Raw genomic sequence first — 25,413 nt, forward strand, 5'->3', positions numbered from 1 at the left:
CCCGTGGATGGCGCGGAGTCCCTCGCTGAGGTTGCACCGCGAATGGAGTCGGCCTTGTCATTTTTAGCTGACGCTCTCTATGATCTGGTCAGAGCTTCGGCTAAACAGATGTCGGTGGCGGTGTCCGCTCGCCGCCTTCTATGGCTAAGGCATTGGGCGGCTGACATGGCCTCTAAGCAAAGGCTGGTGAAGTTGCCCTTTCGGGGCCTTCTGTTATTTGGAGAGGAGTTGGAGAAGATTGTTAAAGACCTGGGGCATGCTAAACCCCAGCAGTTACCTGAAGATAGGCCGCGTCCTTCTTCCAAGGGTCAAGTGGTTCCCTCTTCCTCCAGACCTCGCTTCCGTGAAGCTAGAAGGTATCGCCCGGGGTGCTCTGCTGGGTTTACTCAACATGCCCGCTTTCAGCAAAGGAACTCCTTTCGCTCGGACAAACGCTCCACAGCGGCAGGCTCAAGGCCAGGAGTTCGGGGCCGTCTTCCACAATGATGGGACGCTGGTCCACTCCTCCTTTACAGCTGTAGGAGGACGCGTTTCCCTCTTTCTCGAAGAATGGACCAAGATTACCTCAGATCAGTGGGCACTGGACCTGATCAGAGAAGGTTACCGATTGGAATTCGGTGCCCCAGTGAGAAACGTGTTTGTGAGTGCCTTGGCGCTTTGTAGCTTTTACTATATGAGACGTGGGGTAAGGAATAATATATTGTAGAGGAATATATTCGAGTTATTCCCCAAGTTTTCCACGTCATCACTGTGACCCCTGACGCAGGTGCTAGTCACCGAAACACGGCCCGTGTCGGGTCTTTTTGTCAAGGCTCATTCATTAAAGAACTGTGTTCCATTTTTAAAGGCCCGTGGTGCTGTGTTTTTTTTTGTTAGGTCTATGAGGTCTGACATATATATCGGGGCCTCACCATGGATAATTTTATGAACCAGGGTACATGTTTTGAAAGCAATTCGATCTTTTAGTGGGAGCCAATGTAATTTTTCTCTGAGGGGTTTGGCTCTTATTTCGTCTTTCCAAATATGAGTCTGGCTGCAGTGTTTTGGGCTGCTCGGAGTTTCTTAATAATTTGTGCTTTACATCCGGCATATGATATAGATTAATTACTGAAAATTTTCCTTGAATATAATAATTTCTCAAAAATAAAAATAGCCATGAGTATATTTTGGTGAGATAAGTCTAGTTTATAGAGCAACAGTTTGAAATTTGTGTCTGCCAGGGTTTCTTCTTGTAGTTAAAGAAAATAACAAATGTTTTCTACTACTATTACTTATCATTTCTATAGCGCTACTACATGTACGCAGCACTGTACACTTGAACATGAAGAGACAGTCCGTACTCGACAGAGCTTACAATCTAATTAGGACAGACAAACAGGACAAATACGAGATAAGGGAATTACTAAGGTGGGAATGATAAAATATGAGTACTGAACAAGTGAGTAAGGGTTAGAGGAGTTAAAAGTAGCATCAAAAAGGTGGCTTTTAGCCTAGATTTGAAGATGGCCAGAGATAGAGCTTGATGTACCGGCTCATGAAGTCTATTCCAGGCATATGGTGCAGCAAGATAAAAGGAATGGAGTCTGGACTTAGCGGTGGAGGGTGCAGATAAGAGAGAGTTACCCAGTGACCGGAGTTCCCAGGGAGCAGTGTAGGGAGAGAGAAGAGTGGAGAGCTACAGAGGAGCTGCAGAGTGAATGCACTTGTAAGTCAATAAGAGGAGTTTGAACTGTATTCGGAAACGGATAGGGAGCCAGTGAAATGACTTGAGGAGAGGGCTAATATGAGCATAGCGACACTGGTGGAATATAAATCATGCAGCAGAGTTTTGAACAGATTGAAGGGGAGAGAGATGGCTAAGTGGGGAGGCCTGTGAGGAGCAAGTTGCAATAGTCTAAGCGAGTGGGTAATGTGTTAAGGAAAGGTTGAATTTTGGTGATATAGAGAGAGAGAGAAATGACAGGTTTTAGCAGTCTGCTGAATATGTGCAGAGAAGGAGAAAGAGAGGAGTTGAAGATGACCCCAAGGTTACGAGCTGATAAGACCGGGAGTATGAGAGTGTTATCCACAGAAATAGAGAACTGGGGAAGAGGAGAGGTTGGTTTAGGGGGAAAGATGATACGCTCAGTCTTGGTCATGTTTAGTTTCAGATGGTGGTGAGACATCCAGGCAGCAATGTCAGACAGACAGGCTGATACTTTGGCCTGGATTTCTTGTGTGGAGAGGTAGATTTGGGAGTCATCAGTGTAAAGGTAATACTGAAAACCATGGGATGAGATCAGAGTACCAAGGGAAGAAGTATAGATGGAGAAAAGAAGAGGTCCCCAGACAGATCCCCGAGGTACACCAACTGATAGTGGGATAGAAGTGGAGGAGGATCCACCAGAGTAAAAGTACGATGGGAGAGAGAAGAATACCAGGAAAGAACAGAGCCCTAAAATCCAAGTGAGGACAACTTATCAAGGAGTAGGCTGTGGTCAAGAGTGTCAAATGCAGAAGATAGATCAAAAAGGATGAGGATAGAATAGAGACCTTTGGATCTGGCCAGGAACAGGTCATTGGAGACTTTTGCAAGCGCTGTTTCAGTTGAATGAAGAGGGCAAAAGCCAGATTGAAGTGGATCAATTGAGATGAAAGAAAGTCAAGACATGGGGCGACTCTTGGAAGGACAGGTAAGGTCCAATGAAGGTTTCTTAAGGAGTGGTGTGACTACGGCATGTTTGAAGGAATCAGGAACAGCCGCAATGGAAAGAGAAAAACTGGGGATATGACAGATAAAAGGGATGACAGTAGGAGAGATAGTGCCGAGTAGATGGGTGGGAATAGGATCAGAGGAAAAGTAGTTTCAAGGAGAAAAGAAGATGTGCAGTTTCCTCTTCAGTGATTTCAGAAAAGGAGGCAGGAGTTGGAGGGATGAGAGAATGGACTAAGAAAAGGAGAGGTGGAGGTGAGTTGGGTGAGAATTCAAGTTTAATCTTGTGAACCTTATCATGAAAGTACTCAGCCAGAGTCTAGGGAGAAAGAGAAGGGGGAGTTGAAGGTGAAGGCACTTCAAGGAGAGAGTTCAGTGTGGCAAAGAGACGTCAATGGTTTGAGCCAAGAGAATTTGTCAACTGGATGTAGCAGTCCTGTTTGGCAAGTAAAAGAGCAGACTGGAAGGAAGTCAGCAAGAATTTGAAATGTATGAAGTCAACATGGCATAGGATTTCAGCCAAAGGCGTTCAGCAGAGCGGGCACAGGAACGTAGGTAGCAGAGTCTAGAGGTCAGCCAAGGCTGGAGTTTGGTATGCCGTACAGAACAGGGAATGGGAGGAGCGAGAGTATCCAGAGCAGAGGAGAGAATAGTATTATAGGAAGAGACAGCCTCATTGAAAGACTTTTATAACATAGTGGTTGAGAAGAGATTTGAAACACTGGAGTACAGAGTAGAAGGGTCAATAGCCTGAAGATTCCTAAATGTATTGGTTGAGATTGGACGGGACTGGGGAGGAGGGTGTTTAAATGTGGAGTTATTAGATGATGGTCAGAGAGGGGAAGAGCTGAGGCACAGAAACTGGAGAGTGAGCAGTTTGAGAAGATGATAAGATCAAGACAGTGGCCATTCTGGTGAGTGGGGGTAGTGGTTAATAGTTGAAGATTGAAAAAGGATGTTAAAGCAAGAAACTGAGAAGCATAAGAGTCAGAGAGATCATTAGCATAAATGTTAAAATCGCAAAGAATGAGGGAAGGAGATGAAGGTTCAAGAAAGAGGGAAAGCCAGGCATCAAAGTCAGTGAGAAAAGAAGAAAGGGACTAATCAGGGGGTTGATAAATGACTACTAATCGGAGAGTCAAGAGGAGTGAATAGACGGATGGAGTGGACTTCAAAGGAAGAAAAGCAGTGAGACAGTTGGAAGAAATCTACAGGAGGGTGAAAGTAGTAGCGAGACACCACCTCTGCGGCCAACCGGGTGAGGAGTATGGGAGAAAAGATAACCTCCATGGCATAGGGCTGCGACTGAAGCAGAGTCTTCAGGGCAAGCAGATGGAGAGTACGAGAGATAACAAGGTCATGGATGTAGGAAACTTTGTTACAGACAGAGCAGGCTTTCCACAGCACATGAGAAAGGCAGGGGAGAAGGAGAGGAACAGAAATTAGATTGGAGACATGACGGTGTGACCTGCACGAATAGGATGAATCTGATGTGGAGGACCAGGATTGGGATTGATGTCCCCAGTGGAGAGCAGGAAACGGAGCAAGAGAGTATGGAGAAGAGTAGGAGGGGCGTGACGACAGCGACGAAGATGAGATGTACTTAGATAGAATGGAGATTGGTGAATGGAAGGAAGGAAATGTTGAAGGTTGGGAGCTGAGAAGAAGGAAGAGGACAAAAGAGATGGTGAGATGATGAAAGCAATGTGTTCTTGCAGTGTACAGTGGTTTCAGATGGGGAAACAGATTAGGAAGGCACAGTACCAAGAAGAGAAAGTGTACTGGAGCCATAAGTAGTAACTGGGAGAAAATTATTAAATTTATAGAGAAAATGCTCCACACACTGTTAGGCATGCGGCACCTGGAGCGAGGGCCGTGGGAGGATTGGGGTGGACCTGAGAGTCACCCCGGAGAAGGCTGTGAAAATATGCAGAAGGGCTGCAAGTCCTCCACAGCACCTGGTGGGAGCTGGGCACCTTGAGCAAAAGCCCTGAGTGGATCGGAGTGGACATGGGAGTCACCCCGGAGAAGGCTGTGAGGATATGCACATGAGCTGGAAGTCCTCCACAGCACCTGGAAGGCAGCTGGTAGGAGAGCTCAGAAGCTTAGCGGAGATTGGGTGGCAGAGCCGGTGGTGGGAGGTGGGGCTAGTGGTTGGGAGGCGGGGCTAGTGTTGGGCAGACTTCTACAGTCTGTGCCCTGAAAATGGCAGATGCAAATCAAGGTCGGGTATACACAAAAAGTAGCACATATGAGTTTATCTTGTTGGGCAGACTGGATGGGCCGTGCAGGTCTTTCTCTGCCGTCATCTACTATATTACTATCCAGCTCATTTTCAAAAGTGATCGCCAGCCATCTTCCGACACAAATCGGGAGATGGCCGACGATCTCCAGAACTCGGCCAAATCGGTATAATCGAAAGCCAATTTTGGCCGGGTTCAACTGCTTTCCGTCACGGAGCTGGCGAAACATCAAGGGGCGTGTCGGTAGGGTAGTGAAGGCGGGATTGGGGCATGCTCACGAGATAGCCGGCTTCGCCTGATAATGGAAAAAAATAAGCCATGCTTGACAAGCATTTTGCCGGCTTTACTTGGTCCTGTTTTTTTCACGACCAAGCTTCAAAAAGGAGCCCCAACTGACCAAATGACCACCGGAGGGAATCGGAGATGACCTCCCCTTACTCCCCCAGTGGTCACCAACCCCCCCCCCCCCCCCACCCCCAAAAAAGCATTTTTTGCCAACCTCTATGCCAGCCTGAAATGTCATACCGAGCTCCTTGACAGCAGCATGGAGGTCCCTGGAGCAGTTTTTAGTGGGTGCAGTGCACTTCAGACAGGTGGACCCAGGCCCATCCCCCCCCTACCTGTTACACTTGTGGTGGTAAATGGGAACCCACTGTACCCACATGTAGGTGCCCCCTTCAACCCTTAGGGCTATGGTAATGGTGTAGAGTTGTGGGGCGTGGGTTTTGGGGGGATTTGGGGGGGCTAAACAACCAAGGGAAGGGAGCTATTCACCTTGGAGCTATTTTTATTTTTTAATTTTTAGAAGTGCCCCCTAGGGTGCCCGGTTGGTGTCCTGGCATGTGAGGGGGGCCAGTGCACTACAAATGCTGGCTCCTCCCATGACCAAATGCCTTGAATTCGCCGGGTTTGAGATCGCCGGCATTATTTTCCATCATGGCTGAAAATCGATGCCAGCCATCTCAAACCCGGCGAACTCTGACATTTGGCCAGGCCCAACCGTATTAGCGAAGGAAAAGATGGTCGGCCATCTTTTTTGAAAATACGGATGGCTCCGCCCACTTACAGTGCCGGCCCCAAAGATGGCCGACGCCGTTCGATTATGCCCCTCTATGTTACCTCTCAGCCAAGGAAAGGCTTGCCAGGGGTTAGGCCGAAGCCAGCATTCCTCTCCCTGAGGGTCACCTGATGTTACCCATGTTTTTCTCTCATGGAACACAAAAACAAAACCCAAAGGTAAAAACCACTACGTATAATCCAAGATAAAATCCAAAGCGTAGGTGTGAACCAAACAGTATTGTAGCCAGAAGTAAGTTATAATTAACTTTATTCAGCACCACTCGTGTATATGACCCGACAAGGGGCTGTGTTTCAACGGGACACACCTGTCTGCTTCAGGGGTCTTCCACTGTATATGGATAAATAAATACAAACAATTAAAAATTATTTAGTACATAAAAGCATAAAGGAAATGTAAATATCCATATTAAAATAAAAATACACTGAGTAAAAACAAAATATCATGAGAACAAAAAAATATATATGAAATTTAAGTAACAAAACAAGTGGTGAAAATGTTGCAAAGGAACTGACCTTACCGTAGAAATACTAAAAAGGGGTCGTGCAGAATAATTCTTGTATTTGAAAAACCTAGAGGCAGAAAATATGATATATGAATATGCCTAAAGGCAATAAATATTTGTTAGCATCGGAACCTCAAGTAAATAGAACATTATTTATCTTATTTATTTATTTGTTACATTTGTATCCCACCTTTTCCTATTTATTAGTAGGCTCAAAGTGGTTTACATAGTTCCGGAGAGGTGGTTACAGACTCCAATGTGAACAAATACAGTATAGGGGTACTATTACAGTGACAAGTACAGTAAAGAAGTATCGGTAAATAGGTTGGGGTGATTCAGACAAAATGTTAGGGTGTGATCATGCATCGGGGTTGAAAACTGTCCGTTTCCTGATTAAAATGCCATATTTCATTATTCGGTGTTCGCCAGATACTTGTCAGGTTCTCAGGTTCAGAGCCTGCGGGGCCAGGCTCTGGAGCAAACGTGAGCCCTTGGGCTGCTGATGAGGAGTGACAGCAGCAGGCAAAACCCACCAACCAACGCTGGGCAAGCACACCGGCACCGGCAGGGACTGCAGGCACCGCCCAGCAACCGGAACACAGGACTGGAGGACACCGGACTGGAACACTGGACTGGAATTCCCCGGACTGGAGCACACTGGACTGGTCCGAACAGCTTCACCTGCACTTAGCTACTAAGCCCCCAAGGAGTTGAGCTCCTGGGTTCGAGTAGCCGGCAGGACTTACCGGATACCGGATGACACAGGGACCAGGACTGGAAACAGAAGAGACAGCAGTGCTCCAAGGAACTGGACTAACCAGGGCACTCCTAGGCCTACACTAACAAAGGGACTTCCTAAGCCCTAAACTAACAGAGCAGGGAACTAAACACAAAGCTAACACAGGTGCTACTAAGCACCAAGCTACAAGCAGTGCTCTACAACTCTAAACTAACTAAGGTGCTCCTATGCACCAAACAACCAAAAGAGCTCCTAGTTCTAAAAGGGAAGACAGGGAAGGCACAAGGAAAAAGCAGGAAAGCAAACACACGCTAGCAAAGGAGCTTCCTAAGCCCCCACGCTACAGCAGTGCACCACCGCACTAACCTAACCCAGGTTCCACTAAGCACCAAGCTACTGACGTACTTCTCACAGCGAACTGAAGTGCCTCAAACAGCACCAAACCCAGAAGTACTTCTAACAGCAAACTGAAGTGCTTTCTACAGCACCCAAACAGCAAAGACTGCAATGCTCCCAATAGCACAAACACCAGAAGTACTTCTAACAGCAAAATCTGTAGTGTTTCTAACAACACCAAACCCTGAAGTACTTCTAACAGCAACAGAGCTTCCAAAGCCCTACACACAGCAATGCTTCCAAACCACAAGGGAAAAGCAGGAAAGCTAAACACACAAACACCAGTGCACACTGCACTAACACTAACCTGGACCTTAGCAAAATCAAGCAGGGAAACTAGACACAAAGTCAGAAGTGCACACTGCACCACCCTACCTAAAGCAAACACCACCGTTGCAAAGGCTCTGAAGGAAACAACACCACTTCCTTATCAAGGCCCTCCCTGATGATGTCACACTCCCTAGACCTAGGCAAAAGCACACTGACCCAGAGAGGCCCAACCCACACCAGTGCAACACCGTGAAGCACTTGAAGCCAGTACACCCAAAGAGAGGTAGAGCTAACTCAGTCCACCCACACAGCTGAAGTAAAGTAAAACAATTAACCCCATGCTGCTGGAAGCTGCCAGCACAGAGAGACAGAGCCAGCTCAGAAAGGACAGAGAAAAGAAACAGAAGCCAGCTAAGAAGCTGACCCCCAGGAAAGAGGTAAGTTTGAGAGGGGTTCTGACCCCAATCATAACAATACTGTGGGGTATGCCTTCTTGAACAGGTGAGGTTTTTTTTCAGAATTCTAGATGATTGTTCGTAGATTTCAGGCGTTTTGGTAGAGAATTCCAGAGCTGTGTGCATATGTAGGAGAAACTTGACGTGTATATTGATTTATACTTCAGGCTTTTATAACTTGGGAAGTGAAGAGTTAAGTACGTTCTGGCTGATTCAATTGTGTTTCTAATTGGTAAGTCGATTAGTTCAGACATACAGCTCGGAGCTAGACCATGTATTATTCTGTGAACAAAGGTACAAATCTTGAAAGCAATACGTTCCTTGATTAGTAGCCAGTGTAGTTTTTCCCGGAGGGGTTTTGCACTTTCAAATTTAGATTTTACATAGATAAGCCTGGCTGCTGAATTCTGAGCAGTCTGTAGTTTCCTTAGGATTTGTTCCCTGCAACCTGCATATACTCCATTGCAGTAATCGATATGTTAATACCGTTGTTTGAATCATGTTGCAAAAAGTTTCCCTCGGGAAGAATTGTTTTACCTGTTTGAGTTTCCACATTGTGTGGAACATTTTCTTTGTAATGTTGGTGGCTTGGTTCTTTAGCGTTAGGTTGCTGTCAATAAAAATGCAGAGGATTTTCAGGTTTTCTGAGATTGGAAGAGTGTGTTCCAGGGTAGGTATTGCTGTGGGGTAGTTTGTAAAATGTTGAGATGAAAGAATAAGGCAGTGTGTTTTTTCTTTAATAAACCTCTCATGGGAAACACAGGTAGAGATATTCACAAATGTAAAAAACCATATAGTAGCAAATACTTCTCATGGCCATTGAGTTATGTTTATAATTGTAAAACACATGAATAATGGTCTACGTTCTTATATACAAAGATCATATAAAAATTTTTCTCCGAGGATAAGCAGGCTGAGTTCTCACAACTGGGTTGACGTCCGCATTGGGCCTGGAACTGGCATTTTCAATAGCAAAAAGAAAAAACTTTTGCCAGAGCCTTTTGATGCGCATGCCGTGGCGCATCGCGAATGCACGGACTGACTTCCCGCCTGTCACGTGACCGTGCGCCTCAGTTTTCCTTTCTTCTGCGCGCACAGCGACAGCGTTTTCTGTGTCTCCTTATAGTGCCCGGGAAAGAGCCTCGATGTCGGGAGTAGAGGTATGCATGGCTCCTGAGAGGTCATGGCACGCTGGGAGCAGTGAGGCATTGAGTGGGTCTCCACCTGTTTCGAGGCCTCCTGCTGCGCAGGCCCCCGGGACTGTCCATTGTCGGACCCGACCCCGAGGCGATGTGAGGATTCAACATCGTCCTTGTCACCGAGGAGCCTTGGTGATGTACATAGAGCAAAGGCTAAGAAGCACTGTCTCCATTCCCCCTCAACACACGGTGCCGGGCGCTCTGGGGCGTCGAAGGATTCGGAACTCGAGAAGCATCGGTGCCAGGAGGACCGCTCCCCCTCCATACAGGAGGTGCCGACGCATTGGCCTCCCAGCAGTCCGGTCCCCAACCTCGGTGCCGCTTGCGGCTCCAGTGTCAGCTGCCACCCAGGTTGACTCCCCATCAACATCGGTGGAAGAAGCTTCACTGCAGTCCATGCGGGTGTCGGCCCCTCAACATCACCATCAAAGACGTCGGTCTTCAACGTTGAGGCAGGCTCAGTCTCGGAGATCCCTAAGGGAAGTGCTTTCCGATAGGAGGAGCACTGATGGGAGAGGAAGTTCCCAGGTACTTCTCCTCCAGTGAGTCCTTTGGGATTCCCTCTGAACCTTCCCCTCCACCTGAAAGGAGACTGTCACCTCCTGAGAGCCTCTCCTTTTCCTCGTTTGGCTGAGGCCATTCCATTCCGTGCAGAAGTGGAGGATGAGCCCAGGGCTGAGATGCTTGAGATCCTGGACTACGTCTCCACCTAAGGAGGCAGTATACGGCTCCTTTGCATAAGGTAATCCAGGAAGTCCTTATGTGAAACTGGTCGTTCCCTCTGTCTGGCCCTGTGATCCCTAAGAAGACTGAGTCCCAGTATTGGATCCACGGTGAACCTGGGTTGATGAGGTCTCAGTTACCCCATAACTCTATGGTGGTGGACTCCGCCCTCAAGAGTGGAGGAGTGGAGTGGAGGAGTGGCCTAGTGGTTAGGGTGGTGGACTTTGGTCCTGAGGAACTGAGTTTGATTCCCGGCACAGGCAGCTCCTTGTGACTCTGGGCAAGTCACTTAACCCTCCATTGCCGCCGCATTGAGCCTGCCATGAGTGGGAAAGCGCGGGGTACAAATGTAACAAAAAATAAAATAAAATAAGAGAGCCAAGAGTACTAGAGACTATGCCTTGGCGCCCCCAGGCAGAGAAGCTAGGACCTTGGATTCTTTTGAGAGGAAGATGTATCAGGCCACTATTCTCGCTACCCGTATCCAGTCTTACCAGCTCTTCACGAGCATTCACTTGCGGAACTCGGTGAGGCAGCTGTCTACCTTGGTCGATGCCCTCCCTCCAGAGCAGATCGAACCTTTTTGCCAGGTGGTCAGGCAGCAGAAGGCATGTCGTAAATTCCTGTCCAGGGGAGCATACGACACTTTTGATGTGGCATCCAGAATCTCTGCTCAAGGTATAGCGATGCATAGACTCTCATGGCTGCGTGTCTCTGACCTAGACCATTCGATCCATCAGAGGATGGCGGATGTACCTTGCCAGGGTGATAACCTTTTCGGAGAGAAGGTGGAAGACCTGGTCGACCAGATCAAGAAGCACATGGATGCTATGGCTTCTCTCTCTCCCGCCGGGTGCCTTGTAAGCTCTTTGAGCAGGGACTTTCTTTCTTCTATGTTTGTGCAGCGCTGTGTACGCCTTGTAGCGCTATAGAAATGCTAAATAGTAGTAGTAGTAGTACATCCTCTTCATCTAGGAGGGTTTTTTGGGGGTTGCAGAGTGCTCCCTATTCCTATGCTAGGCGTAGGTACACTCAGGTGTCCCGCTAGCCTACTCAGGCTCAGCCCCAGCGCGCTTGTTCTTGTCAACAGTGTGCTCCCAAGGCCCCTGCTGTGCCCCTGCAAAAGCAGGGGACAGGCTTTTGACTGGCTCCAGGGAAGCATAGCCTCAATACAAGTGTCCGTTCCAGATGACTTACTGGTTGGGGGGAGGTTAATGTTTTTTCACCAAAGGTGGCCTCTCATAACCTCCGACCGGTGGGTTCTTCAAATAGTCCGGTTAGGATACACTCTCAATCTGGAATCCAAACCTCCAAATTGCCCACTGGGAGTTCATTCATACAGCTCCCAGGAGAAGCAGGTACTTGCAGAGCAACTCTCCGCCCTTCTACAGGCCCATGCAGTTGAACCCGTTCCACCAGGGGATGAAGGGTTGAGATTCTATTCCAGGTACTTTCCTTGTGCAGAAGAAAACAGGGGGGATGCGTCCCATCCTAGACCTAAGAGCCTTGAACAAATTCCTGATCCGAGAAAAGTTCAGGATGGTTTCCCTAGGCTCCCTTCTTCCCATGATTCAGGAGCACGATTGGCTATGCTCTCTGGACTTGAAGGAGGCTTACACACACATCCCGATACTTCCAGCTCACAGGAAGTATCTTTGATTTCAGCTGGGAACGCAGCACTTTCAGTACTGCGTACTACCCTTTTTGAAAGCGTCTGTACCAACAGTTTTCACAAAATACCTAGCAGTAGTCGCAGCATCACTAAACAGACTGGGAGTGCATGTGTTCCCTTATCTTGACGATTGGCTGGTAAAGAGCACCTCTGAGGACGATGCTTGGAGAGTCCATGCAGATGACTATTCAGATGCTGGAACTACAGGGGTTTGTAATAAATTACGCCAAGTCCCATCTCACTCCTATTCAGAAATTGGAGTTTATTAGATCACTGCTGGACATGAGAACAGCTCGAGCCTATCTCCCGGAGGCACGGGCAGACAAACTTCTGTCCCTAGTGTCCACGATTTGAATATCTCAACAGGTCACAGCTCTGCAGATGTTGAGACTTTTGGGACACATGCCCTCCACAGTTCATGTTATACCCATAGTACGTTTGGACATGAGATCTGCTCAATGTACCCCTAGCTTCCCAGTGGTTTCAAGCTGTGGGGAATATAGAGGATGTGATCCAACTGTCCACTGATTTTCGGAATTCTCTTTAGTGGTGGACAATCCGGCCCAATTTGACCATGAGACAACCATTTCAAATTCCTCGGCCGCAGAGGCTGCTGACAACGGATGCATCCCTCCTAGGGTGGGGAGCTCATGTAGATGGGCTTCACACTCAAGGAACCTGGTTCTTCCAGGAAGTAGGTCTTCAGATCAACCTCCTGGAACTCCAAGCGGTCTGGAACACTCTGAAGGCTTTCAGAGATCGGCTGTCCAACCAAATTATCTTAATTCAAACAGACAATCAGGTTGCAATGTACTATACCAACAAGCAAGGGGGCACCGGATCTCGCCCTCTGTGTCGGGAAGCCATCCAGATGTGGCTTTGGGCGCGCCGTCATGGCATGTTTCTCCAAGCCACGTATCTGGCAGACATAAACAACGGTCTGGCCGATAGGCTGAGCAACGTAATGCAACCTCACGAATGGTCACTGAACATGGGCGTCACCTGCAAGATCTTCTGAACGTGAGGCACCCCCTCGGTGGATCGTTTTGCCACTCAAATCAGTCACAAGATCCCTCAGTTCTGTTCCAGGCTTCAGGCCCACGACAGACTAGTTCCAGATGCTTTTCTCCTACATTGGGGAACGGGCCTTCTGTATGCATATCCTCCCATACCTCTAGTAGAGAACACTTTGCTGAAACTCAGACAAGACCGCGGAACCATGATCCTGATTGCACCGTACTGGCTGCGTCAGATTTGGTTCCCTCTTCTTCTGGAATTGTCCTCCGAAGAACTGAGGAGATTGGAGTATTTTCCGACCCTCATCACTCAGAACGAGGAGTCACTTCTACATCCCAACCTCCAGTCTCTGGTTCTCACGGCCTGGATGTTGAGAGCATAGAATTTGGATCCTTGGGTCTTTCGGAGGGTGTCTCTCGGGTCTTGCTTGCTTCCAGAAAGATTCCACTAAGAGGTGTTACTCTTTCAAATGGAGGAGGTTTGCTGTCTGGTGTGACAGCAAGGCCATAGATCCTCTATCTTGTCCTGCACAAACCCTTCTTGAATACCTTCTACACTTTTTGGAGTCTGGTCTCAAGACCAACTCAGTAAGGGTTCACCTTAATGCATTCAGTGCTTATCATCAACGTGTAGAGGGTAGGCCTATCTCTGGACAGGCTTTAGTTGTTTGCTTCATGAGAGGTTTGCTTTTGTCAAAGGCCCCGGTCAAACCTCCGCCAGTAACATGGGATCTCAACGTAGTTCTCACTCAGCTGATGAAAGCTCCTTTTGAGCCACTGAATTCCTGCCATCTGAAGTACTTGACCTGGAAGGTCATTTTCTTTGTGGCTGTTACTTCAGCTCATAGGGTCAGTGAGCTTCAGGCCCTAGTAGTGGATGCACCTTGTACTAAGTTTCATCACATAAGTACATAAATATTGCCATACTGGGAAAGACCAAAGGTCCATCAAGCCCAGCATCCTGTTTCCAACAGTGGCCAATCCAGGTCACAAATATCTGGCAAGATCCCCCAAAATTATTAAACATTTTATGCTGCTTATCCCAGAAATAGTGGATTTTCCCCTAGTCCATTTAATAATGGTCTATAGACTTTTCCTTTAGGAAGCCGTCCACACGCACCCTAATTTCCTGCCGAATGTGGTGTCGGAGTTCCATCTGAACCAGTCAATTGTCTTGCCAACATTTGTTCCCTGTTCTCATGCCCCCCCCCCCCCCCCCCCCTTTTGAAAGCAGCTTGCACACCTTGGACTGCAAGAGAGCATTGGCCTTTTACGTGGAGCGGACAAAGCCCTTCAAACAGTCCGCCCAGTTGTTTGTTGCTTTTGATCCCAACAGGAGAGGAATCGCCATCGGGAAAACTCACAATTTCTAATTTCCTAGCAGATTGCATTTCCTTTGCTTATGCCCAAGCTAGGCTGACTCTGGAGGGCCATGTCACGGCTCATAATGTCAGAGCCATGGCTGCCTCAGTGGCTCACTTAGTCAGCCGAAGAAAACAACAAAACAAGCAGAAGAAATCCAGAAAGACCAGACTGAAACCACAGATGGTAAGAGCACCAAAAGAGTTTTATTAGGACCCTACACGGTCCGTGTTTCGGCCAAAAAGGCCTTCTTCAGGGGTCTTCAAATTTAACGTATACAGATATTCCAGCCAAAGTTCTCACAAAATGAGACGATCTGAACTGAAGATAGTAGTTGCAGTTTCTCAGATTCAGGATGGAGGCATTTGCAGTAGGCATCACTGCTTCCCTCTGGCAAATGTTTTTTTCTTTTTGCTATTGCAAATGCCGGTTCCCTTGCCAATGTGGACGTTGATCAGTTGTGAGAATAATCAGCCTGCTGTCCTCGGAGAATACCTGCTATAGGTAAGTATCTTCGCTATATTGCTCTTAAAATTGAGAAAGAGTACGCCACTCTTGTAACATTTATTGTTTGCCAAAAGGAGGCGTAAACCTCGAGAATGAATCAAATCTCTGTTGAATAAATTATTTTGCTACTGAAATTTATGTAACATATTTTGAAGCAAACAGTTAAGAAATTAGTTTATCCTAAATGTAATGTGCATGTTTCAGTAAAACAAGGGAGCACAGACTTATAGCATTCTAGAAGCAATTATTTTTAATTAATATGATTTAAATTAATAATATTTGATTATTTTATTTCAGAGATGCACAGAGGCTTGAAGAATTTTATTCCAAAAATCAACAGCTCAGAGAACAGCAAAAAGGACTGCATGATACCATCAAAGTTTTAGAAGACAGGTATAACAAACTAAATCTTGCATAATTTACTTTCATGCATAAGTTTCATTTAGGTAACTGTCATATAGTGTTGATAAATATCAAAGGATTGTACATTGACACATTTGCTGACTATCCATAGATTTAAAAAGGGATTTGCATGCACAATATGGGCCCTTAGACTCTTAGACAACAAAATAGATGATGGGCCTCTTTTCTTAAAGAAAAACATGCTGATTTGGAATAATCCAAAAATTTTGATAAATAAGACCTCACTCAGTTGGAAACATTGGCAAAGCAGATTTAGTCCATGGGTCAGTTGACGAATGAGGGTCACTTTAAAACTTTTTAAGCACTTCAACAAGAGTTAGGCCTGCTGGCTTACCAGTATTTTATCAGCCTACAGGACTTCAATTAAGCATGTTACTTGGAAGGTGCTCTTTCTTTTGGTGGTTACTTCAGCTAGAAGAATAAGTGAACTTGAAAGCTTGGTTACCTATGACCATTATACCCAAGTTCATCACAAAAATATAGTTCTGTATACTCGTGCTATGTTTTTACCATGCCACCTTTCTGTATCCTTGATGATCCTTTCCCACTATGGATTATAAAACGGCTCTCGCTTAGTGTCTTACAAGAACTGAATGGATCAGATATCTACATAGTTGGAGGAGGGAACTAAGATGGTGTGTGGAAGTAAGGCACAGGTAAGGGATGCTCCATGGCTGTATTCTCCAGGAAGAGACTTATGGGGAAACAAAAGGAGAGAGTGCACTGTTTCCTTCTGAATTACAAATTGCTTTCCCATTACCAACAAGTGACAATTATGCGCAATTTTATTGTTCCTCAATGTCCTGTGCTTGGAAACCACTAGAAACAATGGCCCTCTTGGAAAGTGAAACTTCTGAATCCTAATGAGCATTCTGCTCCACCTCCTCCCCTGGTAGCATTTCCAGTGACATGAGCTGCAGCGACATAGACAAAACAACAAAGTAATACACCTCCTTCAGAGGTGAACTCTCTGTTTCAATGTTGTTGAGAGAATATTTTGAGGAGTAAACACTAGATGAGCCAAGAGCAGAGATGGCAAGATCTGTGTTCTCCCATGGAGGACAGTAGAGGGGATGAAGAAATGGCTACCAGGTCTGGGAGATTTGTTCCTCCATTGATAAAATTGGACCAGGTTATCTTGAGTATGCTATGGGATGCTCTCACGCTTTTGCGTAAATCAGTTACTGCTTTGACAAATGTGGTATTTACAACCCAGTAGAGTTCTGTGGTTTCCTCTAGGGAACCTAAGATTTGTTAGAAGAAGGTAAAGAAAGTAGAAGGTGAAACAGCTTAGCTCCAGAAAGGTCAGTCTGCTTTAGTGAAGGACAAGGAATCTATGAATCAAAGATTGGAGTAGATGGAGATCTGTATTAGATTGTTGAATTTAAGGATTCTTAATTTCCCTATCTTTTGGGACTTGTTTAAGAAATATTTGGAAGCGGTTTTGAAAATTCCAGGAACAACACTGCCCCCAGTCTCTAAAGTATGTTATATACCATCAAAACCAAAAGATAATCTGGTGAAGTTGATGTACAAGTGGGAATTGTTCCTTCTGTATCTGGAGAACTTTCAGTGCATGCCTTAAATCTTACGGGGTATTTAGAAGATATCAGTCATGCCACCTTAATTGTGGTTTGTTTTCCCACAGGACTATGATCAGGTTTTTTTGCCACAGATCTCAGTTGCATTTTGGTCAAAATGATGTGATCACATAAGAACATAAGCACTGCCATACTGGGAAAAGACCAGTGGTCCATGAAGCCCAGCATCCTACCTCCGATAGCAACCAATCCAGGCTTCAAGAACCCGGCAATCCCCCCCCCCCCCCCCCAAAAAAAAAAAAAAAAAAAAAAATTTAATAATGTTCAATGGACTTTTCCCTCAGGAATATGTCCAAACTCTGTAAGGCCAGCTACTGTCACTACATTCTCCCTATATGGTATGTAATACAGGTAGTTGTGTTGGTAATTAGCAAAACTTACTTGGGTCCTGATTAATGACGCAGGTTAACAGGGCATGGTAGAAATCTAAGTCAAAAAGGTAAGGCTAGCAAAATTAAAATATAGCTGAACCCTCTTAATACTTGAAAATAAACAGAATGTTAATTTATTCTCAGTGGTTTCCTATAACATAAGACAGTGAACCATGGAAAAAAGTTTCCAGAGGCTAGCAATAAGTACATAAGTATTGCAACCCTGGGACAGACCAAAGGTCCATCAAACCCAGCATCCTGTTTCCAACTGTGGCCAGTCCAGGTCACAAATACCTGGCAAGATCCCAAAAAATACATTTTATGCTGCTTATCCGAGAAATAAGCAGTGGATTTTCCCCAAGCCTATTACTACTACTATTTAGCATTTCTATAGCGCTACAAGGCGTACACAATGCTGCACAAACATAGAAGAAAGACAGTCCCTGCTCAAAGAGCTTACAATCTAATAGACAAAAAAATAAATAAAGTAAGCAAATCAAATCAATTAATGTGAACGGGAGAGGAGGGTAGGTGGAGGCGAGTGGTTACAAGTGGTTACGAGTCAAAAGCTATGTTAAAGAGGTGGGCTTTCAGTCTAGATTTAAAGGTGGCCAAGGATGGGGCAAGACGTAGGGGCTCAGGAAGTTTATTCCAGGCGTAGGGTGCAGCGAGACAGAAGGCGCGAAGTCTGGAGTTGGCAGTAGTGGAGAAGGGAACAGATAAGAAGGATTTATCCATGGAGCGGAGTGCACGGGAAGGGGTGTAGGGAAGGACGAATGTGGAGAGATACTGGGGAGCAGCAGACTGAGTACATTTATAGGTTAGTAGAAGAAGTTTGAACAGGATGCGAAAACGGATAGGGAGCCAGTGAAGGGTCTTGAGGAGAGGGGTAGTATGAGTAAAGCGACCCTGGCGGAAGACGAGACGGGCAGCAGAGTTTTGAACCGACTGGAGAGGGGAGAGGTGACTAAGTGAGAGGCCAGCAAGAAGCAGATTGCAGTAGTCTAAACGAGAGGTGACAAGGGTGTGGATGAGGGTTTTGGTAGACTGCTCGGAAAGAAAGGGGCGGATTTTACGGATGTTGTAAAGAAAGAAACGACAGGTCTTGGCAATCTGCTGGATATGAGCAGAGAAGGAGAGAGAAGAGTCAAAGATGACCCCAAGGTTTCGAGCTGAGGAGACAGGGAGAATGAGAGAGCCATCAACAGAAATAGAAAACGGGGGGAGCGGGGAGGTGGGTTTGGGGGGGAAAATGAGAAGCTCGGTTTTGGTCATATTTAATTTCCGGTGGCGTTGAGACATCCAGACAGCAATGTCAGACAAGCACGCTGAAACTTTGGTTTGGATGCAAGGTGAGATATCAGGGGTAGAAAAGTAGATTTGGGAGTCATCAGCATAGAGATGGTAGGAAAAGCCATGGGATGAGATTAATGAACCAAGGGAAGAAGTGTAGATAGAAAAGAGGAGGGGACCAAGAACAGAACCCTGAGGTACGCCGACAGGCAGAGGGATAGAATTAGAAGAGGATCCACCAGAGTGAACACTAAAGGTGCAGAGGGAGAGGTAGGAAGAGAACCAGGAAAGGACAGAGCCCTGGAATCCAAGTGAGGACAGGGTATCGAGAAGTAAGCTGTGATCGACAGTGTCAAAAGCAGCGGAAAGATCAAGAAGAATGAGGATGGAATATTGACCTCTGGATTTAGCCAGTAATAGGTCATTGGAGACTTTAGTAAGCGCAGTTTCGGTTGAGTGGAGATGGCGAAAACCATTTTAATAATGGTCTATGGACTTTTACTTTAGGAAGCTGTCCAAAGTGGCTAAGCTAACCACCTTTACCACATTCTATGGCAATGAGTTCCAGAGTTTAATTACATGTTGAGTGAAGAAAAGCTTTCTCAAATTCGTTTTAAATGTACGACATGCCCCCTAGTCCTAGTATTTTTGGAAAGAATAAACAAACAATTCACATCTACCAGTTCAACTCCACTCATTATTTTATAGAGCTCTTATCATATCTCCCCTCTGCCGTCTTTTCTCCAAGCTGAAGAGCCCTAGCCGCTTCAGCCATTCCTCATAGGGGAGTCAGCCCATCCCCTTTGTCATTTTTGTCACTCTTCTCTATACCTTTTCCAATCCCACTATATCTTTTTTGAAATGTGGTGACCAGAATTGAACACAGTATTCGAGGTGCGGTCACACCATGGGCTGATACAAAGGCATTATAACGTCCTCATTTTTGTTTTTCATTCCTTTCCTTATAATACCTAATATTCTGTTTGCTTTCTTAACTGCCGCAGCACACCGAGCAGAGGGATTCAACGTATTATCAACGCCGCCGCCGCCTAGATCCCTTTCTTGGTCCGTGACTCCTAACGTGAAACCTTGCATTACATAGCTATAATTCGGGTTCCTCTTTCCCACATGCATTACTTTGCACTTGCTCACGTTAAACGTCATCTGCCATTTAGACACCCAGGCTCATAAGGTCGTCTTGTAATTTTTCACAATCCTCTTGCAATTTAACGTATTTGAATAACTTTGTGTCGTAAGCAAATTTAATTACCTCACTAGTTACTCCCATCTCTAGATCATTTATAAATATGTTAAAAGCAGCAGTCCCAGCACAGACACCTGGGGAACCCCACTATCTGTCCTTCTCCATTGTGAATACTGACCATTTAACTCGACTCTCTGTTTTCTTTCATTTAACCAGTTTTTAATCCGCACAGACCCCTTCTCCATTGTGAATACTGACCATTTAACTCAACTCTCTGTTTTCTTTCATTTAACCAGTTTTTAATCCACAATAGGACACCTCCTATCCCATGACTCTCCAATTCCTTCTGGAGTCTTTCATGACGTACTTTGTCAAACGCCTTTGAAGATCTGGATACACAGTTTCGACCGGCTCACTTTTATCCCCATTTGTTCACCCCTTCAAAGAAATGTAATAGATTGGTGAGGCAAGATTTCCCTTCACTAAATCCATGTTGGCTTTGTCTCATTAATCCATGCTTTTGAATATGCTCTGTAATTTTGTTCTTTATAATATTCTGTACTATTTTGCCTGGCACTGACGTCAGACCCACCGTCTGGATCTCCTCTGGAAACTTTTTAAAATATCAGCGCTACATTGTCTACCCTCCAATCTTCTGGTACCACACTTGATTTTAAAGATAAATTGCATATTACTAACAATAGTTCTGCAAGTTCATTTTCAATTCTATCAGTATTCTAGGCTGAATACCATCCAGTCCAGGAGATTTGCTACTCTTCAATTTGTAGAACTGCCCCATTACATCCTCCAGGTTTATAGAGATTCCATTCAGTTTCTACGACTCGTCAGCTTTGATTACCGTTTCTGGCACAGTTATCTCTCCCAAATCTTCTTTTGTGAAGACCGAAGCAAAGAATTAATTTAATCTTTCTGCTACGGCTTTGTCTTCCCTGATTGCCCCTTTTACCCCTTGGTCATCTAATGGTCCAACCGATTCTTTTGCTGGCTTCTTGCTTTTAAATTTTACTATGTGTTTTTGCCTCCAACGCAATCTTTTTTCCAAAGTCCCTCTTTGCCTTCCTTATCAGCAGTTATGCTTTGATTCATGCAGTGGGTCTCTGTGCAGCTTTCAGGGCTAAGTGGTACATTATTCAACATTTTATGTCATTGTCAATCCAGAAATATACATGACCTGGAGGACTGAACCAGGGCCATAAGTTAAGCGGATATATTGAAATACCTAAAGTGTATTCTTTCTAATTTTATTTTTGTCAGGTTAAGAGCAGGATTATGTGATCGATGCACAGTGACCGAAAATCACATGAGGAAGAAACAGCAGGAATTTGAAAATATCCGGCAGCAGAATTTGAAACTTATAACTGAACTCAGTGAGTCCTATTTTTAACAAACTCCTGACTCGTTTTTTGCAGTATACAAATAGGTGGGAAAATGTGGGGTATATATGTAACAAATATACTACAGTTCAGAGCCTTATAATTTTACAGAGTGCATACTTTTAAAGTGTAAGATGAGTTGGGAACACTTGAGTTCAGAGACCTATATGGAGAGAGTTCATAGCTTTCTCCAGCTAATGGTACTGTACCCCTGCTTCTTCCAGCTATTGCCGTATAAGAGCATCCATGTAGTACAGCAGTAGCTGAGGAGGACAGGAAGTGCTCCTTGTTTCTACCAATTGCCTATTGGCTGTCAGTAGTATGACTTCAGGGGAGCTAGTAGGCAACAAAGGGAAGGCAGAATAATGGAAGCACAGGAGAAAAGAGCATAAATAAGAGCACAAGAGGGAAAGGGAAGGGTGACTTTATAGCAGCATATCAATTGAGCAATTAACTTTCTATCATAACATATATACATTATATATACAATATTTCTAAAGAGCTTGTTTGCTTTATTTCCCTTTATATTGTGTATGTACAGTGATGATAACTCCAGGTTATAAGGAACAGGCTGACTGGGCCCAATTTTGTCCCGTTGCACGTATAAACTAATAATTCTGGGTTTCTTAGGTGAAATCAGAACTATTTATGGAAATTAACACTGGTCTCAAATATTGTATACTTTCTATATTGCTTGTAATGTGACTTTTTTCTAACAATATTTCACAGTTAATGAAAAGAACAGTATACAGGATGAAAAGAAAAAGCTTTCTGAACAGTTCCAGCAGCTACAAAAGAAGATAGCGTGAGTATTAATGTTAAAATTATTTTGTTAGATGGCTGCAGAAATACTCAAAATATATCTTTGCAGATTGAATTTAGTATCAAGACACCTAAAATATATATATCAGCTTGCTCCACAATAGATTATGACGGTGTAATTTATCAGACACATGAGCCTGATTACTAAGGCATTTTTCTTCTGTATCATTGGAAAGGGAGGAAACTTAATAAAACAAGCTCCGTATGTTATATAAAAAAAATCCGTTATCTAACATTGACTTTTTCTTAAAGCTACCTGTATTAGCAAAGATTTTCTTGTTAAAATAAAATCATTAAGATTCCAGTTGAAATTAGATTTTTTTTTTCATCTAATTCCTGCCAAGTTTCTGATGTTTAATGTTTTTCGAAGTGCCTCCATATTAGCCTATCTTATAATTATGCTGATAAATTAGACGAGGGGTTGAGGTGCCTTTCTTACAGTCTTCATCAGAACTGTAAGCCTGCTTTATATTGATCTTTATAAGATGATAGTACTACTCTAGCAACTGAGAAATACTCAGAGCTATGGCCATGGGATGTGTACCACTTTATTAAAAAATAAATTATGAACTTCTTGAATATTTAACAGCATAGTAGTATGGAAGGCCCAGCTTTAAAAATCAAAAGAGAAAATAGGTCAAGAAGCCACCACATCTTGAGAAAGAAAGAAAGAGAAAAATTGTGCTGCTCCTTTACAAAGTAAACAGTCAAGACCCAGCATTAGCGATGGTTCCTGACTTAGCCAGAGGTCAGTATTACTACTGTAAACAGCAAAGCATCTAGAGGATTTGCAGAAACTGAATACAGTTTATTGTTGGGGTAATTTTGGGATATACTTGGTGCTTGTGACCTAGATTGGCTACTTCCAGATATAGGTAGGACCTTGGGCTTGAAGGACTTGGTTTGACTCAGGATGACCTATCTTTAAATAAACATTACACGACTCTTCTGTTGCACAATTCCTTAATGTGGTCCTACCACTTGAACCTTATCCTACTACAACATCACCTTGAATTTGTTTACTCCGGAGTCTGCAAACACCTCTCCGGCACTATGTAAGCCACCTTGAGCCTACAAATAGGTGGGAAAATGTGGGATACAAATGTAACAAATAAATAAAATAAATATCTTAGACAGGGCAAATGCAACTACACTTAATAGTGATGATGTCCAGCGTTGCCAGGTGCTGGGAGCCCGCCTCCAGCTAATGGGTGTCTTTTTTTTTTTTTTTTTTTGTTTGTTTTTCTTTTTTTTTTGCTACTGCATCTACGTGGGGCCCACATCGGGTGAGACTGCCTATCACCATTCAGTATACTTCTGCTGACAAGGATAGTCATAGCCCTCTTCCTTCCTTTCAGAAACTCGACTTCTGTTCAGCTCACTACTGCAGTCCTTGGGGACTGTTTCAGTTTCACTGATGCAATGTTTTTTTTTTTCGTAGCTGTGGCTCCAAAGCAAAACCTAGCTTCTTCAGCATCAACCCTTTTGGGCCCAGTTCTGGCTCTTCAGGTGACAGCATAGATTTCTTTTCCACCTGCTGAGTCCTTGGGAGCAGCTTCTCTGAAGACAAGCAGTGCATGTTGGAGCTCGATTCCCTGCTCAGTGGGACCACGCCACTTGACTCGTTCAGCAGTTTCTGATGAAAAGTCTGGTTCCATAAAAAAATATGACAAGAAAGTCTAGGGCTTCTTCCCTTCATGGGAAGGTAAGAAAGCACCACTGTATTCCTGCTGCTGCTTCTCAATCAGTGTCTCCTCCCAGACAGTCATAGCAGACTGTTACTGACAGAGCTGCCCATGCTCTTTCCTCGTCCCCCTGTCTAGAATTCGACTAGACTAGTCAGCCTTAATTCTTCTGTTCTCATGCTTTGTGCAGGACACAGCAGCCCTACTTCATGGGCAAGGAACTCTCTAAATACAGCTCCTGTTCCCTTGCTTTCTTTATACATCAGTCTACCTCGCCTGCTTTCTCCCTCAGGTTTGCTTAGGGGCACCAGCACTTCACATTGCTCCCCATCACCTCCGGAACAGCCTGCTTCTCCCTTAACCCCTATGTGCGCTCACGACTGGGACATGGTGCCCCTATGAGGTTCATCAGTCTACCCTCCAGCAGATGCAGCACACTAGCCCCCAGCTGTTCCTCAGGAGCAATTGATTGACCGCTCTTATCCCAAATTTCTCAAGATTTCAAAAGCTCTACAGCTTTCTTCCTCTCAAACTCAAGCAATAAGAAAGATTTCCATTTAATTCTTCAGTCTTGTGGGGCTCCTAAGGAGGTCATTGCTTTACCAGTAAATCAAGTTCTCTAAAATCTGCCATTCTCAGTCTGGAAAACACCATTTTCTGTTCACCAAATCTGAACCACGACTGGATCTTAAGTATAACGCTCTTCTCCAAAGCTTTTATAGAGCTCTTTGGGGCGCGAGTCACACTTCACTACGCATTCTCAAGTGCGGTAAAACAGTCTTTTTTTTCTGCATTGAGGAAAGGATGCGATTTTTTTCCCTTCTCTCCTCACAGGTACCGGTTTGGTTCTTCAACAGAGCTTTTTTTGTGTGCCTTTATGTTTTTATTTTTCTTTAGTTCTGTGCTTCATTGGGTTCAGTTTCTTCCCATTCAATTTTATTTTATTTTTCCTTTATTTACTACGTTCAGTAGGCCGCACTTAGGCCTGTGTCCTGGTCGGTTCTTTCCCTTATTTTTTTCTCTGGTGCTTCGTCCTTTCAAAACTACCATTAAGTCTTTCCATTTTCCTTCGGAAGTTCCCACTGTTTCCAGTGCAATCGGACTGCTTCTGACACGGCCACTCCTTTTTTTTTTTTTTTTTACTCTCTTCCATGTTCGGAGACTGAACATATCCCTTCTAACTGTGTTCTGTATCTTCAGATCCAAGCCAGAACTCAGTTAGCCAGTGATTCACAGGGAACTCTTTTTGAAGCCAAGTCCAAGGCATCAGCATCGTTGAGTGTGGTGTCGATGTTGGCGGTTGCATCGGCCATTATGCAAGCCCCTGGGACCAACTGATGTAGGCACTGACCCGGGGAGGCATCTTCCTTGTCAGTAAAGAGAATTGTGGAAATCCAGCATTGGCAAAAGTATCAGCATCATTCCTTGTCATCAACAGCAGATGAATCCATTAACTGATGGGTTGTATCCGCCTACCAGCAGGTGGAGATAGAGAACACTGAAAGCACATGGTGTTCCTGGACGCCCAGCCCCCTCTGCCTTCAGTATATCTCTATCTCCCAGCAGGTGTGGACGTCGCTTTCTCAGTTCCTGGATTTCTGCCTGGGGTGCTCCTGTGCTTTGCCAGTAGAGCGAGGGAGGGGGGTGTTGTGGCTGGTGGTGCCCACTTTAAAGGCATACTTGGTTTTCCCTGTCCCTGCCTTAACCCATTTCCCCCTCCTCCCGGAGTTCCTCTGTGGCTGCCTGCCTCTAACTTTCCTTAC

At 45.0% G+C, this 25,413-nt stretch overlaps 1 protein-coding gene across 4 annotated transcripts in view; it reads left to right on the forward strand.

Moving 5' to 3' along the window:
• Positions 1-25,413, forward strand: part of RBBP8 (RB binding protein 8, endonuclease) — a 278,475-nt gene that overhangs the window by 64,700 nt on the left and 188,362 nt on the right. For all 4 annotated transcript variants that reach the window (XM_030213485.1, XM_030213463.1, XM_030213470.1 and 1 more), the window contains exons 5-7: positions 15,155-15,250; positions 21,025-21,137; positions 21,873-21,948. In XM_030213485.1, coding sequence (XP_030069345.1) covers positions 15,155-15,250; positions 21,025-21,137; positions 21,873-21,948 — 285 coding nt within the window. The remainder of the gene's footprint in view (positions 1-15,154; positions 15,251-21,024; positions 21,138-21,872; positions 21,949-25,413) is intronic.

This window comes from Microcaecilia unicolor, chromosome 1 (assembly GCF_901765095.1).
Source record: "Microcaecilia unicolor chromosome 1, aMicUni1.1, whole genome shotgun sequence".
NCBI lineage: Eukaryota > Metazoa > Chordata > Amphibia > Gymnophiona > Siphonopidae > Microcaecilia > Microcaecilia unicolor.